Source organism: Lepisosteus platostomus, chromosome 11 (genome assembly GCF_059453375.1).
Source record: "Lepisosteus platostomus isolate fLepPlt1 chromosome 11, fLepPlt1.hap1, whole genome shotgun sequence".
Classification (NCBI taxonomy): Eukaryota; Metazoa; Chordata; class Actinopteri; order Semionotiformes; family Lepisosteidae; genus Lepisosteus; species Lepisosteus platostomus.
The window spans coordinates 6,671,705-6,688,790 of record NC_142621.1 but is presented as its reverse complement, the minus strand read 5'-3'; the positions used below and the strand labels follow the sequence as shown (position 1 = coordinate 6,688,790).

At 34.2% G+C, this 17,086-nt stretch overlaps 1 protein-coding gene across 5 annotated transcripts in view; it reads left to right on the top strand.

Annotated features, from left to right (window-relative positions):
* astn1 (astrotactin 1) overlaps positions 1-17,086 on the top strand; it is a 257,440-nt gene that overhangs the window by 121,267 nt on the left and 119,087 nt on the right. For all 5 annotated transcript variants that reach the window (XM_088598148.1, XM_088598147.1, XM_088598145.1 and 2 more), the window contains one exon: positions 2,924-3,074. In XM_088598148.1, the coding sequence (XP_088454274.1) occupies positions 2,924-3,074 (151 nt within the window). The remainder of the gene's footprint in view (positions 1-2,923; positions 3,075-17,086) is intronic.

Genomic DNA, 17,086 nt, shown 5'->3' with positions numbered 1-17,086 from the left:
ATCAAAGTGGCAGAGATGCAAAATCAATTTACAGGACTTTCTTGTTTTCCTACATTTCATAATTGCCAAAATGTTGTAGAAGTGCAGTATGTACTGTATGTGTAATTGGCTTACATGGAACCTTTTTTAAATCAACAGTAAAATTAATCAAAAATGGTAGCATGGTTTTAACCTTGAGTTCATTGATTATATTAACTATAATATGATGTGGAGATTATGTTCTAAAATTGCTGAGGTAAAGCTTAAAATCAATAGTTGTCTATATGAATTTTGCAGCTTTTATGCTGTTTGAAGGCTTACAATTTTTTACATGCAATGAATTGCACTTTATTGTATCGCAAATACCCTGTTGTGGAACACATACACTATTCATTTAGATAAATAATTTTAGCATTTCAAGTAGGCACTCTTGGAAAAGACCTCACAGTGAAAAATCGTTTTGGTTATCTTTCTTTTTTCAGTGTGGACCTCCTATAAAAAAGAATGATTAGAAAGAAGGATAAAATCACTTCTCCAAAGAAACGTGCATGTACAACACACACAAAAAAAGAAATTATTACTATCAAAACTAAGGGTACCATTCTTTGTTTTTCAAGGCTTGTTTTATTCCATTAGTGAATTATCATTAAACCTTTGATGCTCCCTGTGGTCGATCTTCTTCATTTCACATCCAACGCGCCTACTAAGCAATTCAGAATGGTGTGCACTCCATCTCTTGAACAGCGAGATTTACTATGAATAATAGTATTTATGTTGAAAACCAATATATTTTACGTATTTTGAAAATATGAGTTTTTTAAATGTAAGGCATAGCTATGTTTTTCTAAACTGATGCCCTAGGGCAAAGTTATTACAAAAATTAACACATGAACAATTGCCATGATCACATTCATATTTGCACATCTGCAAATCATTCTACCATATATTGTACAGTGTAGAAAAAATCTGATAGCGACCAAGATGAGTTTTTTTTATGTGGTTTATTGTTCAGAAATAAATTAAATGGTTTGGACTGATATATTTATAAATATACACTTCTGTGAAATATTGAAAATAATTTCTCGCATTTTTAATGATTCAATATCTACAGTATAAAGTACCATTCAAAAGCTTGGGAATACAATGTATAAAGACGCTGAGGGAGAGAGCAATGTAATTCAGTTGAATTGTATGATACTGTGGTATTTCGGCATCTTATACTCCTTTAGTATATTTGCTTCATGAACTGCCTAATACAATTTCCTTGGTCGAAAGTCATTGTTTCTTTTTGTTAGTGTTGTTCCACCAGCAAAAGTACATATTTCACTCTTCTTTATGCTGTATTTCACACTGATTTAAATGCTGGAATACAGCTGGAAGCAAGTTCATCTTTGACAGGGACATGGATGTGCTTCAATGGAATAAACTGTTTATGTGTACATAAATACAATTACATTTTAAAAAACAAATTACTATATAATGATGTATTTATACCTTGTACGTTATTAAGTCATCTACTAAATATGCATGAAAATTAAACTTTTATAGCAAAATCTTTTTATAAAATATTTTTGCTAATCTTTATGGTGTACAGTTTACATGGTTGCAGGGTGTTCAAGTATAATTACAAATCTAACTGGTCATTTATTTTCTAATATAAAGATAAAGCTTTGACTACTTTAGAAATGCAGTGTAATTACTTATAAAATATGACAAACGTATAACCAAACCCTGTAAACACTTTAGGAATGGGACTAAGTCCAGGTGATTTTGAACAAAGGCTTGATAGTTTGCTTTTGATTACTGTTCACAAATTTAATTCTTAACTAAAGTACGTGGCAATTCTAAACACTGTTTTTAATTTATTTTTAAAGCATCTGTTCCTTTGATACAGATTGTATTGCAAATAGTACTTGTGAATCCATAGCCTTCACAAGTGCAGTATCTGGCAGTCTATTCCATTCTTTTGTAGACACGACTACCAATCATTGATGATTTGCAAGGTAAAACAGTTTGTCATTTGGTTATTTTTTTTTAATGTGATGCACAAATATGTTGAACCACCTGCAAAAAGAAAGTTAAAGCAAAGGTTACACCTTATGAAAGCCTATAGGTTTCAACAGAGAATTGGGACATTTCTATAAAACATTTAGATCATTTATAGGCTTTTTTTTAAGAGTGACAAGATAAGACTATCTGAAGATTAATATATGCTGTGAGAAAAGTGAATAGCTTGATGAATAGCTTCTTTAAAAAGTTAGTCAACTGAAAAGAAAAATGAAGTGCGAGCCGTACTCCACTTGCTTTAGCTTACTGTAATGAAGTGCTTGGTCTATTGGGTGAGCTAACTACTGTACTTGTCTAAATATATGCAGATGAGTGTATGGCCTGTGATAAAAGAAGAATGGTTAGATACAATCACTTTTCAAAAGAAAATGTAATGAAATAAAAGACTTGTACAACACAAGGAAAAGAAAATATTGCTTTCAAAAGGGTACCATCCTTTTGTTTTTCAAGGCCTGTTTTATCCCAGTAGTGGATTTTTCTTTGATGTTTCAACAGTTCTCCCAGCAGTCTACCTTCTTTACTTCACATTCAACATACGCACTATCCAATTAAGAATGGTGTGCACTCTGTCTCTTAAACAGCACGATTTACTGTTTATGTTTAAAAGCAATATGTTTGACATATATGACAATATGAGTCTATTAAATGTAAGGCATAATTATATTTTTCTGAACAGATGTCTTAGGGCAAGGTTATTACAAAAAGGGCACGTCATAGAAAATGTGATTTTTCTAAAGTTTTAACAAATGTTTTTTTCCTCAAACTGTTACCATGGAAGAGGCACGTTTGTTTTATCTGTATTTGTAACACAGTAAGGAACGTGTGCGTTTGCTCTGAGCTGGGTTATCCTGAGTCCCCTTGCTGTTGTGCTTTCCAGGGAAGAGCTGATGATCTCTTCAGCTTTCGACAGTTTGGAGGTCCTGCTGGACTCCTTCGGGCCTGTAAGGGACTGCTCCAAAGACAACGGTGGCTGCAGCAGGAACTTTCGCTGCATCTCTGACCGCAAGCTGGACTCCACTGGCTGTGTGGTGAGTCACGACTGCATGAAAGGCTGCATCTCTCTCAATTCGCGACGTAGCATCTTAGTCATGAAATGAGACATACGGTTTCAGTTTATTTGCCATCTGGTAGTATTAAGCTGCAATCTGCATTTTAAGTGACATTTGTTTTAAATGTTACACAGATCCATGTCTATTTTAAAGGTCTTTGTGGACGTATTTCAGAGAAATGTTAAACCACTATCAATAATTTCTAAATCTGTGTTATTACTGTTTCTGTCTATGTCAGATAAATGACACATCGATCACTGGTTTCAAAGTAGCCAAGTACCATTCTTACTATGGAAAACAGCTGGCAATAACAGCATCATAACTGGATGGATTGTGACAAAGATTTTGTTCTGGAGAAGGGACGTTTGTATTAAAAAAAATATTCTGCCTGAGACCACTGCCAGGGTTGCACAAGGCTTAATTTCTTGCTTGAACTTTAGTCTTTTTACCTTTGTGTATAGTGTATCAAACTCAAAGTTGCACCTGTTTTTAAATTCTATATGTTGTAGGCAAACAAGATAATGTTTTAGTGGTTAGTCTAATGCAAGGTTTAGATGTTGTAATGACTACTGCCTAGACAGAGCTTGACACCATTCACGTCACCTCATCTGCAGACAAATTCTTTGTGCAAAAATTAATCTGCACAGTGATGGAAAATTTAGTAGATCCCTTTCTTTTCTTAAAACCTCAGGATAAAGTAAGATAACGAACGTGAGAGTAAATAAAACTTGGTAATCAGGCTTGAATGCATCAGGTAATAAAGGCTTCCAAACTTTGGATGATTGGCTCTTGGATGACACATTTCTGCTAGGTCTAAAAGATGCTGCATTTCTGCAGTGCATTTTGTATTTTTGCAAGGTTTCAGCACCAGAAAAACTGGTCTGTGAAAAAGGTGCTGTAATTCACTCTGTTTTAATTTAATCGGATGGGGTTGAGTGGGGCAAGGGCTAAGGAGGCTGAAAAAACTAATAGTTCTTACTTTTTGTAATTAGATTATTGTGTAAAAGGGGGTATATAGGCCTGCTAATACAGGAGTCAATAGAAGCATTCCAGTTGTACAATATTGCTTTTGTTTAGTCATTTCCATGCTGTTGTTTATGTAAGCCTTACAGAAATTCAGATGAACATTTTGTAATATGCAGTATTTGCACCAACACAAATAACATGTTCAGTGGTTCAGTAAAAGTATTGGAGCTGTAGATGTGCAATGTGGTTTAGAAAAGTATGCTTAATTACTTCAGATGTATACAGTACATGCAAACATACTATATGTACTGAGCATCAAACATGTTGTTCTATGCCTTTATGCTTTTAGAAAACAATATGCAGGTTTTGGATATTGATAACATGTTTTTGACATCATTGTGATTAATTAATTGATCATTCATGAGTGATTGTGACAAACTCAAGTGACTTTGACTGTTGAATTAAATCACCTCATTAGTGAGTGTTGATTAGGCACAGGTGATGAGATAAATGAAAGTGTTGAATGTCAAATCTAGTAAAAATCAAGAAAGAAAAACAGAACAGAACCATATAGACTGCATACTGTAGAAAGAGACCAGTGTATTTGTGCCATCTGCTGTCAGTATGTTGGAGAATGGACTAAGTGTGGACTCAGCAATAGTGCAGCCAAAGTCCTCTTTACCAATGAAACAGGGTTTTATATAGATCACCATGATCCTAGATGACCCTTAGAAGACATCTAAGGCTCAGAAACCATTGAACAAGCACATTCTTGTCCAAGTTTTATAAGAATACGGGGAGCTCTTACTGGAAACGTTTAATTCAAGTTATTTATGCTAAAGAGGGTTCCATGCATTACTGAATCTTTTTTACACAAGGCTACTGAATGTTGGCTGACGTTTGTGTCTAATAAATAATGACAAAGTACAATTTGTGTTATTTGACACATGTGGTTATATTTATCTACTGTTAGGACTTGATGAGGACTAGGCAAAGGTCAGATGTGTCTTAATATGTACTGTAAAACTATAGAATCTTAAGGGGGTGTCCTGTCTTTTTACATCACTGTAAGATACACATGCCTATACTGTATATATGTCAGGCCGAATTGTTGTGTTTTCTTTCTTCTTTTTTCAGCATGGAATAAACATATTACTTGTTCCTATACTGTATATATTCCTTTTTTTCTCCTGCTTTACCACTTTGTGTGTGAAAGCAACTTAATTGCTTCAACAAAACTTAAACTAGCACACTTCTTTATAGCTTATGAACTAATAAACTGTGTGAAATCATTTAATGGGCTTAATGTAGTACTTCTGGTCATCATACAATAATATTTCTGCTTTTGCTTTCTTAAACCTTGGTCTTATATTTTTTATCCCATGTATATTAATGAAATGGAAATAAGCATACAGGCTATGTGCTTATAATTAGAGACTCTTGGTTTGCAATTCATTGTTCTTTTAACTTGTGCAGCTCTGTGGAAGTCATTAGTAAATATTATGCAGTGACCGTACTAAAGCCATTGCATGGTAGGAGCTCTAAAGTTATGATCAGTCAAGGCAGTCACAGTCATTAGGAAGATGTGAAACAGTCTGAGTGGAAAGAGGAAAGATGGTGGAAAAGGTCTCATGCTGCCACCTGACTGAGAATCACTTAATTTGAGGCTGAAGTGGAAGAATTGTGTCGTAATGAAGATAAACTTTCTTTTTTGCTGTTCATTGAAACATTATTAAAGATTCCAGTCAGTGCTGCAAGGATATAATGTCTCGTCGACAATTTAGGAGAAGATCTAGACATTTATAGAAACACAAATGAGATTTACGATGAATTGTGTACCTTTGGTAAAAATTTGGTGATGCAAAATATGTCTGAATGAAAGAAAAGTGAATGCATAAATTCCTGTTCCAGCCTAGGACATAATGTTGAAGAGATATGAGTTAATGTTGCTTAATTTCAGATTTATACTTTACTAAAACACTGTCCGTTTGTATTTAAAGGTCACTTGAGAGTTCAGAATAAAATATCTAATTAAAAGCATGTGGCCATTTTAACACTTAATGGCATTAACATAAGTACTTGTTGGAAGTGGGAGCTCAATTTGCTGTTCATTGTGAAACTAATGCCAAGAAGCTCTTAGCTTGGTTACTCTAAGTGCTCAGAAAACACATACAGTAGATGCTGCTTAAGAAAATTACATTTGGTGCTAAGCTATTAAATTTAATAAACAATTTGCTGCTCCAGTTGGTACATATTATTCTTACACAGTAATGATGCTGCTTTTTTGCCTCTTGTCACCAGGGATTAAAGTTTTTAGTCCAGCCTCACTCATCTGACCCTCACTAACCTACTGAATAGCTCATCCAACAATATACTCATTATGACACAATGTACATTTCCATCACTACTTCAGTGTCAATATGACCTGTCACTGTTCAGCATTAAAGTTTAAATAGTATGAAATCAAAAATAAAGTAGGAAACATCAGTATATTATGTGAAGATTTGAAACTCAGACTTGATTATTGTCATGGTGTACTTACAGTACAAAATGCACTGCAAGATTAGTAGCCATGTTAAGATTAATAAAAACTTTAAAGGGTACGTTAAAAATTGAGGCCTGCTTCCCATCTCCATGACACTTAAGGCCGTTTTGCAGATCTTTTTTTTTTAATAAGAAAAATATTAAGATGAAAAGATAGACAGGATATCCACAAATATGTTGAATTTGATTGGGTCTCAACAAGAATAAATTAAAAGAATCTGTGATTACTCCAAGTTCCAAAATGCATCATTCGGAGAAGAGCCATGCATCGTCCACCTTAATCAAACTGTAAAATTATTTCAGCTTTCATCCAGCACTGATTTGTGAACATCACATACAGAAGGTACATTGCTGCAACAGATGGTTTAAATAACTTGGGTTATGTCTGCCTCGCAGTACTAAAAGGAAAGTAGAACTAAGTAGAACTGAAAAAAAAAACTGTGGCTAGAGAATGGCTTACTCTTGACAATGTTTTATAGCTGATTTACTATCTGAAGACCCTGAAACGCATGTTTTTTTGATGATTAAAACTACTTAAACTACTTAAGTATTTCAAAAATTATTTGACAGTGCATGCTTTGCATTTTACTGGATGTACAATACAGTTAATAACCCTGTTGTGTCTGAACACTGTATCGTACAAATAAGGAGCAGAAAGTTGAGCTTCCATGTACTGTACTATATTCGGATTAATTCTTTCCCCCAAAATAAGGTTTTTTTTTAAATACATTTATGGATTTTTAGTATGTTTAATAATATTGAATGACAAATTTAGGTCTAACTACATATTTAACGCTGCATACTGTAGTGCATGCTAGCTGACCTGTCTGACATTTGGCTTGAAAAGTATATTTTCTGTCTGACATTTGGCTATTGTCACGAATGCTTATTGCACTCCTTGATTCTGTGTATTGTCCTTTAATCTGCAAGGTTTCTACACTAAATGATTGTATGTTTTCCTTAAAGACCTCTACCATCACTCATAATTTAACTCAAAGCCAGTTGTCACTTGCTGCTTGTTCATAGTTGTAGCCAAAGCATTGCATCTGTTGCCACTCCATTGGCACTCTGTAATTACTGTTGTCCCAGGTATATAAATTATGATTTCATTAAAGCCATCACTTGCTATGAACCAGGCTTGGTTCTGCTAATCAATTAGCACCTCTGTTTGTGGGTGCTGCCATTCATAGCCAGTGTTTAATATTTCTCGCAGTGTGAGATACGAAGAATTGACCTCTTCTGTCTCACTGATGTATGAGACTCCTGGGGAGCTAAGGCGGGCAGTCATTTAGAAATAAAGTCTAATAATTGCTAAATGATTATGTGATTAATTAGTTCTTTAGCCCAGGCAGAAGGGAAACTTGAAACTGTCTTTTCTTTAACTGCAAAACTAATTGGTTTCTATGAAAATAAAATGGTTGCCAGGGATGATTAGAACAGACCTCTGCTTCTAGGCGAGTATTTAGATTAAATACGATATGTGTTTAGGGTTGGCTAACATGCACTGGTCTTAATTCTTTCTGCACCACATTTAGCATCTTGGAGATGAGGAATGATCCTATAGTAGTATCAGGGAAATTCATTATTAAGTGATTGTAAAAGGAGTAGATTTTTTCAGAACATTTCAGGAGATGTTGAAAGTCTTCAGTCCTGAAGAGAAAGAAGATAAATTATAACTCAGATATAAGATAATATTGGAAGTGATGACTCTAAACTGTGACTCTGAATATTTTAGTATGATTATTTACTGTCTTTCATCTTCATTATGTATAAGGTATTAGACATCTGGTAAATCTCTTTAGAGGGGGTAGGATTCGGTTCTCTTCTAGTCGATAAACCATTCTTTGTTACTTCAGGGGGGTTTTGGATCAATCAGATGCAAAAAAAAAATGGATGAGGCCTCTCTAATTTCCTCATATTAATAAACTTTGTAATCTGTTCATATTGCTTTTTTGTTACAAAAAGTACCTTTCAGTTGTGCAACATCAGGGTCATAATAAGGCTTTCTCAAGGAACCAGTCTAGAGTCATACTGGCGTGAATCAGCTCTCAGATAGTAAGCAGTTACGAGTCTGGTCAATACTTGGCTTGGAGTTTGTAAAACATACTCAAACGTCTTCTGAGGGCTCAGCTTCTTGCCAGAACCAATGTGTTCCTCTTAAGATCTGACATGGAATTAAGGTCCTCTGTTCTCTCTGGACATTAGTAATGCTGCTGCAGTATGGCAGTGAACAGCTGTAAGGTCAAAGCAGTACGCTGGTCTAATCCTTATGCCAGGACTGGGTACCCTGACTAATTTAGTTCAGAAATTGTGATCTAAGCTCCTGAAATTTCTAAATGTACAAATTACAACACTTTATAAAACAAGTTGTTTTAGTGGATTTGTAATGATTAAAAAGAACTAATGCCTAAAATCAGTGGAAACACTGGATAAGCTACAGAATTAATTTGCCAACTGTCTGCTATGTCGTGCAAACGGCATAAGAATATAGGTTCCAAAGTATAAATGATACTGAAGCCAAAACACTGGTGCATAGAAATGTGTTTTTAACAGTTGTTGAATATTTAAATGTTCCGTCTAGAGGAGTTTTCAGATCCTCTACTCAATATAACATTGAAATTGAAAATTGGCTGCAGTTTCATTCCTTGGAAATTCATTTTGTAATGCTGAGAATGGGGATGTGGTTTAAAGGGGATGCCACGATATCAAAAGTTAAAATATATTCTGCAGGTTGTTTCCTGATGGACACAACCATGCTGCAGGTGGAAACTTGTCATTTTCAAGTTTAAGGATGTTGAAAATGGCCACGTGCCATCTTCTACACAGCTCTAATTACACAAAGCGAGAACGATTCCAGAAGTTAAGTGCGGTTATTATGCAGTTACATAATTGCTTTGAATAGGTGATAGAGGAAACTTAAAAAAACTAATGCCTTATTTGTGGAACTTTGATAAAATCCCATGAAAATAAATGTTTAATTATAATGTTTACAAAACCAATTAACCTTTGCACTGCAATGAATTTGAATTTTATGCAGAATTATTTTTCTTATAAATGATTTACTGCTAGGCAGATTTCTTTCCCAGGTGTTATCTGAACAGTTTGCAGTATAGCAGTTTAGGGGATTTCGAACAAATATGGCAGTGCCTAAAAATAATTTAGAAGAAGGAAGGAAAACAAAATACAACTGGAACTTGTTTTGTAAATGAGGATGAGTGGGGCTCATACCTTTTAGCCATTAATTTATTCTTTTATCTTTAAAAATAATGAAACAGTTGCCTCAGATGCATGAAGCTGCTCTATTTAAATGTTGTTATTTCTAAAGGTTACATCTGTCTACAGAAAAAAAAAAGATTTTTGCGTACGTCTTTGAAGATAGTGATATTTGTTCATGCAGAAAAACCTTATTTTAAAAATGTATGCTGCATTTTGTGGGCGAAATTATATTTTTTGAAAGGACTCAAAATGTATTTACTCCTAATTTCAATCTGAAATACCAGAGGCTGATTCAGTTTGTTTGGAACTGCTGATGAATTCCCTAAGCAGAACTTTCTTTTATTTTCAATAAATTATTTAGTTTTCCTTAGTAAACAACTTGCCTATCAGGTTTACTGTTATCTGATGTTTCTTTGTGTACTCCTAAAAGAATTAAAGCTACTGAAGATAAACATTAATGCATCAGTATAGCCAAGAAATATAAAACTGTAACATTTTCATTTATGTTTTGTCTTTATCGGCATGTGTTTTTTTGAAGACAGTATTAGTGTAGTTTGTGTTAGAGACCAGTAGTACAGTCTCTTTGGCCTTGTGACTTAGTAAGACTTCCCCCATGAGAATCAATAGAATAGAGTAGGGTTAGGGGCCATACGTTAAGCTATGTGTTTCAACAAATACAGTGCTTTATTTAACATGTGCAGCTAAACTTGATTAGAATAAACTGCGTGCAGCCCTTATTTTCTCTGTATTAGTACTGTATGCAGCGTAAAGTCAAGATGGCTAACTGGTTACCATTCCCAATAAAGCGATGGGTAAAGTATTTTTTATAAGTAAATAACAATTATTGATATTGTTATTCGATTTATGTGCAGTAGCACCATAGATGTAGTACCAATATGCTTGAATATATGGAATATACAGTGTGATACAGTAAGCAATTTCTTGTCACCATGGTTTATCACAGTAGCTTGGTTTCTGGGTTTCTGGTTTTAGGCTGTCACAAATGTCTCAAATGCAAGTAACTGTTTTGAACTACCTGCTTATACCTTGATACAGAAATAATAATAGACTAAGTTTGACCAATATGCACAAAAAAGGTATATACAGCATAAACGTAAGGGCTCTGCTAGGGAGAGTTTTTCTAAAAATGTTTTTTGAGCACATTTTACAGTATACAAAATGAAACTGTTAATACTGCCACATTATACATACAGTACCACTACCTTAAGTCTTAATTTAAATAACGCAGAAGATATTCAACAGCATCTTCTTAATCCTTACAGAAAATGAATGCTTAATGAAGAAATATTTAATGTGTATTGTCTTTCAAATTGAAGATTAAGGAATGTATATATTTTATTAGTTTCAAAGACATTGATTAGGGTCGTTTATTGACTGCAGAGCTTCATTTACAAGTTTCTGAGCTTTCTGAAAATCTTGTAATGACAAGATTCTAATTTAAAATTTAATTTAATTTTAATTTTAAAGTATTCTAATTTAAAAATAATTTTACCTTCAGTTTCATTTTAACCCAGAGTTACAGAAATGAACTAGTTAATAGGATTTCTATTTTCTTGTTTCATACAGTATATACGGTATAGTACAACTAGTTTATTCTTTGACAATAAAATTTGTAGTGACCAAACACAAGTAGCAGCAAATGTTTTATTATTTCAGATACTGTGGGAGGAATACAGTGTGTAAGGGATATTTATTACACAATAGATCGAAGTATCAAAAGTATGAGGAGATTTAATCAAAACACAGACCTTCTGGAACAATGGTGACCACAATCATGCAACTGTACAGTACTCTGAGTAAATTACAGTATATTCACTTGCCAATTAAAACTCATAATTGGAAGAAAAATGGTATATACACATGAACAGTCAAAACAAGTGTACAGTGTTTTTGCACCATATGTGGAAAATATTCATTTAGCAATAGTGATACTTTATATACTGGATTTGCTCGGAAAGCAGACACTTTTTTCTCTCCAATATTTTCTTCCCTGTAACACTGTAACTGTAACCAGATGTTTTTATTTTCTTTATGGTAATGTATTAATTTTTGTGTTAATTGGGGCTTTATTAGCCATATTGCTGGGACCTTTTTTCTAAAATAAACAACCAATGAAATTACACATCTTCCTCATGACTCGGTGCCAAAGAATTTCATGGTTTTAACAGCCATATAAAAATTCACAGAATGAATTGCCACATCGATGGTTGAAAATTAAATAGCTGTGTTCACGTACTGCTTTTCATCCCAAAGGATCCCACAACACTTAACATATAGGAGGGGAGGCACGTTGTCCATCACTTTACTGCAGCATCCACCTGGGTGACACAGAGCCATTCAGCACCAGCAACCCCACTACACAGTGGATCAGGTGGGGACGTAAGAAACTGATTCACCGATTGAATTAAAGAAGAACTTTAGGAGAGTCAGATTGTTGTAGTCCAAAATGTAGATTAGCCAGGAAATTGGGGTTGAAACCCTTACTAAAAAAGCATCATGAGTTCTTTAAAGTTCAGGTAATCAATATCTCAGTTTAATGTCTCAGCTGAAAGATGGCACCTCCCATACCACCGTGTCCATATTATAGTATAGTGGGCCATTGGTTTGACATTCTGGTCCAGAGGAAAGTGCTGACCACCACCTCTTAGAGCAGCAGCTGAGGAAGCAAGTGTTTCTTCACAGGTCTCCCATACCAGTTCTGAACAAGCCCCCATCCTTGCTTAGCATCTGAAGTTATCTGAAAAGATCAGGATAGTTGATGGTAATGTTTCTGTCATCTGTGTGTCAGTCTTTCCAGTTGTGTATATTGCTGCACAAGACGAATGCACTCAACATGAGACATTTGATTAAAAAAAAGAATGCTGTTTTTTTTCCCTATGTTCTAGTAGAACTAATTGCTTAAATCAATTCCTGGGAGCATAGGTTCATATAAGCATGGTGCCATCAGTACATGAATTCCTCTGTACTTATTTTGCTTCCACATTCTTATTGATCCACCAAAAGTGGTGGTGATTTAAAGAGTCTGTGCTGAAGATAAGTTAGGAGATTTAATGTACCACGGTCTTTACATTAGAGGCAATACATCAGTTGTCACAGAGCTACGAGCAAAGTGACAAAATCAATACAAATGTATCCAGGGACCAGAGGGGGCTTTAGTCATTAGGTGTAACCTTTTATATCCTGATACAGCATGAATACGGCTCAGGAGACCCATAACCTAAATCTGTAACCAGAAGAACTGCTAACTATAAAACGTATCGTAGAAGATTGTGGTAAAGCAGTGTATATATCTGTTAGTGGGTATAGTGTGTGATTCTCTTGCTGTTGTCAGAAAAAAAAAATGCTGTGTTGATGAGGAGCTTAAAAAGATATCTTAATGTCTTATTTTGAAAAGTTTGATTTGTTTTTCCAGTTAATATACAGTTTTTGCTATTGCTATAATATATACTTTCTATCTAGCATAAAATGTATATGTTATATAATGTATCCATTTATTAGGAAAACAATTTGCACCATTTTACCTCAAACAGAAGTTTCACTTTGCAATTTCTCCTTATGTATTCCATCTCTGATGCAGGTATTTTTCAGAAAATTCCTACAGATAGAATCTTTTCTATTTTCTTTCTTCGCATAAGTCATTTCAACCTTCCCAGTTTGAGAAAAAATGTTGATTTTACAAACAATTAAATCTTGCCTTCCATTGTCTTTTTGCCCTGCTTCTATGGTTATTGCTGTTATTTTCAGAATTACTGAGTCAGGTGTGATAGCTCAGTCACTGTGAGAATTGCAGAGCTTGTACAGTATGAAAGGACAAAAGGCAATCAGCCACTAAATAAAACACAAACAAACTTTCTTTAATGCCTTGAAGTTAGGCCAGATGGGGTGATCCTGATTTCAGATACATTTTAACACAACCCTATAGAAAAAATTAATATGACTGTCAAGTTACAGATCTGTACAAAAAAGTCTTTTTTTTCTCAATCCATTCACTTACTGTACCTTTTTGGAATTGGGTTCAGAGGGTATATTTGAAATACATTTGATTAACCAAAGTGTTTCTCAAGCGTGTTGTATTTTACAATTAAGAAAAATTGTGCAAGAAGAGTGTTTTCTATATTTTGCTTGAAACAGAAGAGGCGCCAGCAGAGTCACAGCCGTAGTAACACAGACCAGCTAGAAAAGTGCCACATTCCATGGTATTCTTCATTATGGACTGAGGAGACCAAGGGGACTGGTTAGTTATGAATGGTTCACAGCTGGATCAAAAAGACATCTGAGTAATTGGTTTCCAGGGGAAATGCAGGTGATTTTAATCAAAGGAACGCAAACCCCTGGAAGAAAAAATACTAGAAAACTCTTGCAGAATTTTAGGATCTTTTGGGGGAAGAGAAATCATTTTTTTTTTCTGCCAAAGGGCACCTACAGTCTCAACATAAATAGCATAAGGGAGATAGACAAGTTGTAGTATTCAGATTAACTGAATGAGTGACAGTGACTGAGCTTCTGAACAACAATTTTAGTATAATGGGAATTATTAAACTGTACAAAATTCTATTTACAGGATTATTTAACCTGATGCTTGTTTTACTCTAGAAGAAAAATCAGTTGGGTGTTTCCAGTGTCATTGTTAGGAGAATTTATTAAATCTTTACTTTCCCCAGGATGCTCACAAATGCCATGTTTTCTTTCTTAAACCATTTATTTTTCAGTTTTGGAGTGTGGTGAAGTACTTAAAGTAATTTCAACAAAAAGTTCGTATGTGAGAAGAAATTTTCTTTGTAACAACTTTACGATGTACAACAATAAAATTATTTGTGTGCATTTGAGCCTTTTTCTTTCACTCTCATGCAAGTTTACTGTGCTGTGTTTAATTTGCTTTCTCATCTCCTCCAGGAGGACCTTTGTTCAAAACATCCTGCAAGTCTAGACCTGGAGGATTTGATAGGTTTATATTAATCAGCAGCTCTTCAATAACACCTTAGGAACACCTGCTTTCAGCACAGAGTACAACACAAAAACATCCCTTTGCAGCTTAATATACATATGCACTTAAAAAAATCAATTGTACATTTGCGTTTTGTGTGCTTTAATACAAACAGTAAACATCTGAAAGTGAGTGGAAACTAAAAATTCCATGTATTGGAATTCTCTTGTTTTAAATTAAAATTATGAAAGAGTGATTGAAAGAATGATTATACCAAAGCAAGACATGTTGCATATGGTATATTTTTTCCATTGAAATTAAAGCATAAATTATATTTTTAAAGTTAAACGATGCTAGCCAAGATTATTTAGTTGTACTCTTTTGTCTGCTTAAGAGTCTGTAGGATGACTTTAGCAGCAGTGTCCCACTGAAAGATATAGTAAAGGTTCTGATCAGATTTCCTTAGGCATTAAAACATTTTTGATAGACCTCAGAGCACAATGCATGAAAAAGAAATCACAAATGCAAAACAAACAGAAGTAAAAAACACTTAGCATTGAAATAAAAACAGTATCTGTTCTACTTTTAACAAGTGGGATTTTAGGGAGGAAGTAAAAACACCCAATGAACCAGAAGGCATAAGAAAAAAATATCCCTGTAAAATGGTACAAGATGGTGTTGTATTGGAAACACCAGAATCAGTAGAATGAAGGTTATGTTTAGGTGTATAAACAGATGAAAGATCAGACAAATACACATACAGTAAGTGTCAAGCCATTGAAGTCTTTACATGTTATGAAAGATGTTTTTTAAAGTATGGGAAAAGATTCCAACACGAGACGATTCTTGCTGTTAGGTTTTGAACAGTGTTCCTCAACACTGGAAAGAGGGAATTATAATGAAGAGAAATGAAGAAAGGCATATTGTGAATATAGGTGAAATATATTTTGTGTAAGGCTTAGAGAAAATGGGACAAAGCTGAACAATGGTCTTGCAAAACGTTTCATGTGAGGTTCAGATGTGAAGCTCACCTCAAAACAAAACTTGATCTGATAACCATCAGCAGTAAAATTCAGTTCACGTTCAATTTATGTACTCTAGCTGATACTGCAATAGTATGTTTGAATTATTCAGTGAACCTTTCAACTTGAAAAAGTATACTTTTGAGATTATAAACTACTAATCTGCTGTGAAGGATATTGACCTTGTACAAAGTACATGATGTACATGCGAGGCTCTGAATGGGATGGATCTGCCAGAAAGCCTAAACTGTAGTCATTTAAATCATGCCCGCGTGTTTAAATTCTGGTTTACCACTCTGAAGGCTATAGACTTGACTCTGGATGCAGCCTTTGGATTCAATCATAAAGGAAAAACCCTAGATTGATGAGGGCAGATCACTATAAGATTCAGCTAATAAGGATTCTGTATGGTGACTGGAGGCAAAAAATAATGATATGTCCATCCGCCGTCTTCCTTAAGCAGAAACCCATTATTAAGTTTCAGTCATTTTTTTGAGTCAGACACTTTTGGAAGATGAAAAGTTTCAGCTGAATTTCGGAAGATTCTGTGACTTGGAAAAAAAAATGCTTAGGGAGCTGTGCAAAACACTGGGGATTTTTTTGTACCTTTGGAATACTGACAATACTTTAGAGAAGGATTAAAATAGTAAGAGAACAGGTAATTTAACCCTGGCATGTTTTTCTTTCTAACACTTGTCTAATCACTTATAAAATTAATATTCAGTTGTAACTACAGTATATGCCCCCTGTTTGAACTATATCTCAATTTTAAATCCTACAACTGTCTTTATCTTTCGTTAATGGAAGTTTATTTTTTATTCCTTTTCATCAAGTTCCCAGTAATACAGTACATTGATGATGTGTCACGTAATGCATAATTAAATTACAATTATGTTTTAACCTGGATGAAATGTACAGGTATATGTATTTTTATTCAGCTAAAATTTTACACATATTATCATAAATGCTTTTTCATTATTTTTCTTTTTATTATCATTTCATTTAAAAATGCCCATTCTCTGTTCTAGTAGTTATATATGAATATTACGTAGGTCTAAGAAACACCTGGGGGAAGAAAGCAAAATAGTTTTTTTCTTAAATAAAAACGAATGCAGTATAGATCAATGTATGAGATTCACAGTTCACTAAATAAAATATTTGAGATCTGGCTGAGAAGGTTCTGACCTGTAATCTAAAGATAGGAAACTGTTCTTCCCATAGTGTTAAAAAAAGCTTTCTGAGGGTGAATCTTTTTTTTCCACTGCTGTGTATATCTCAGATACATTGTTGCCAAAGTA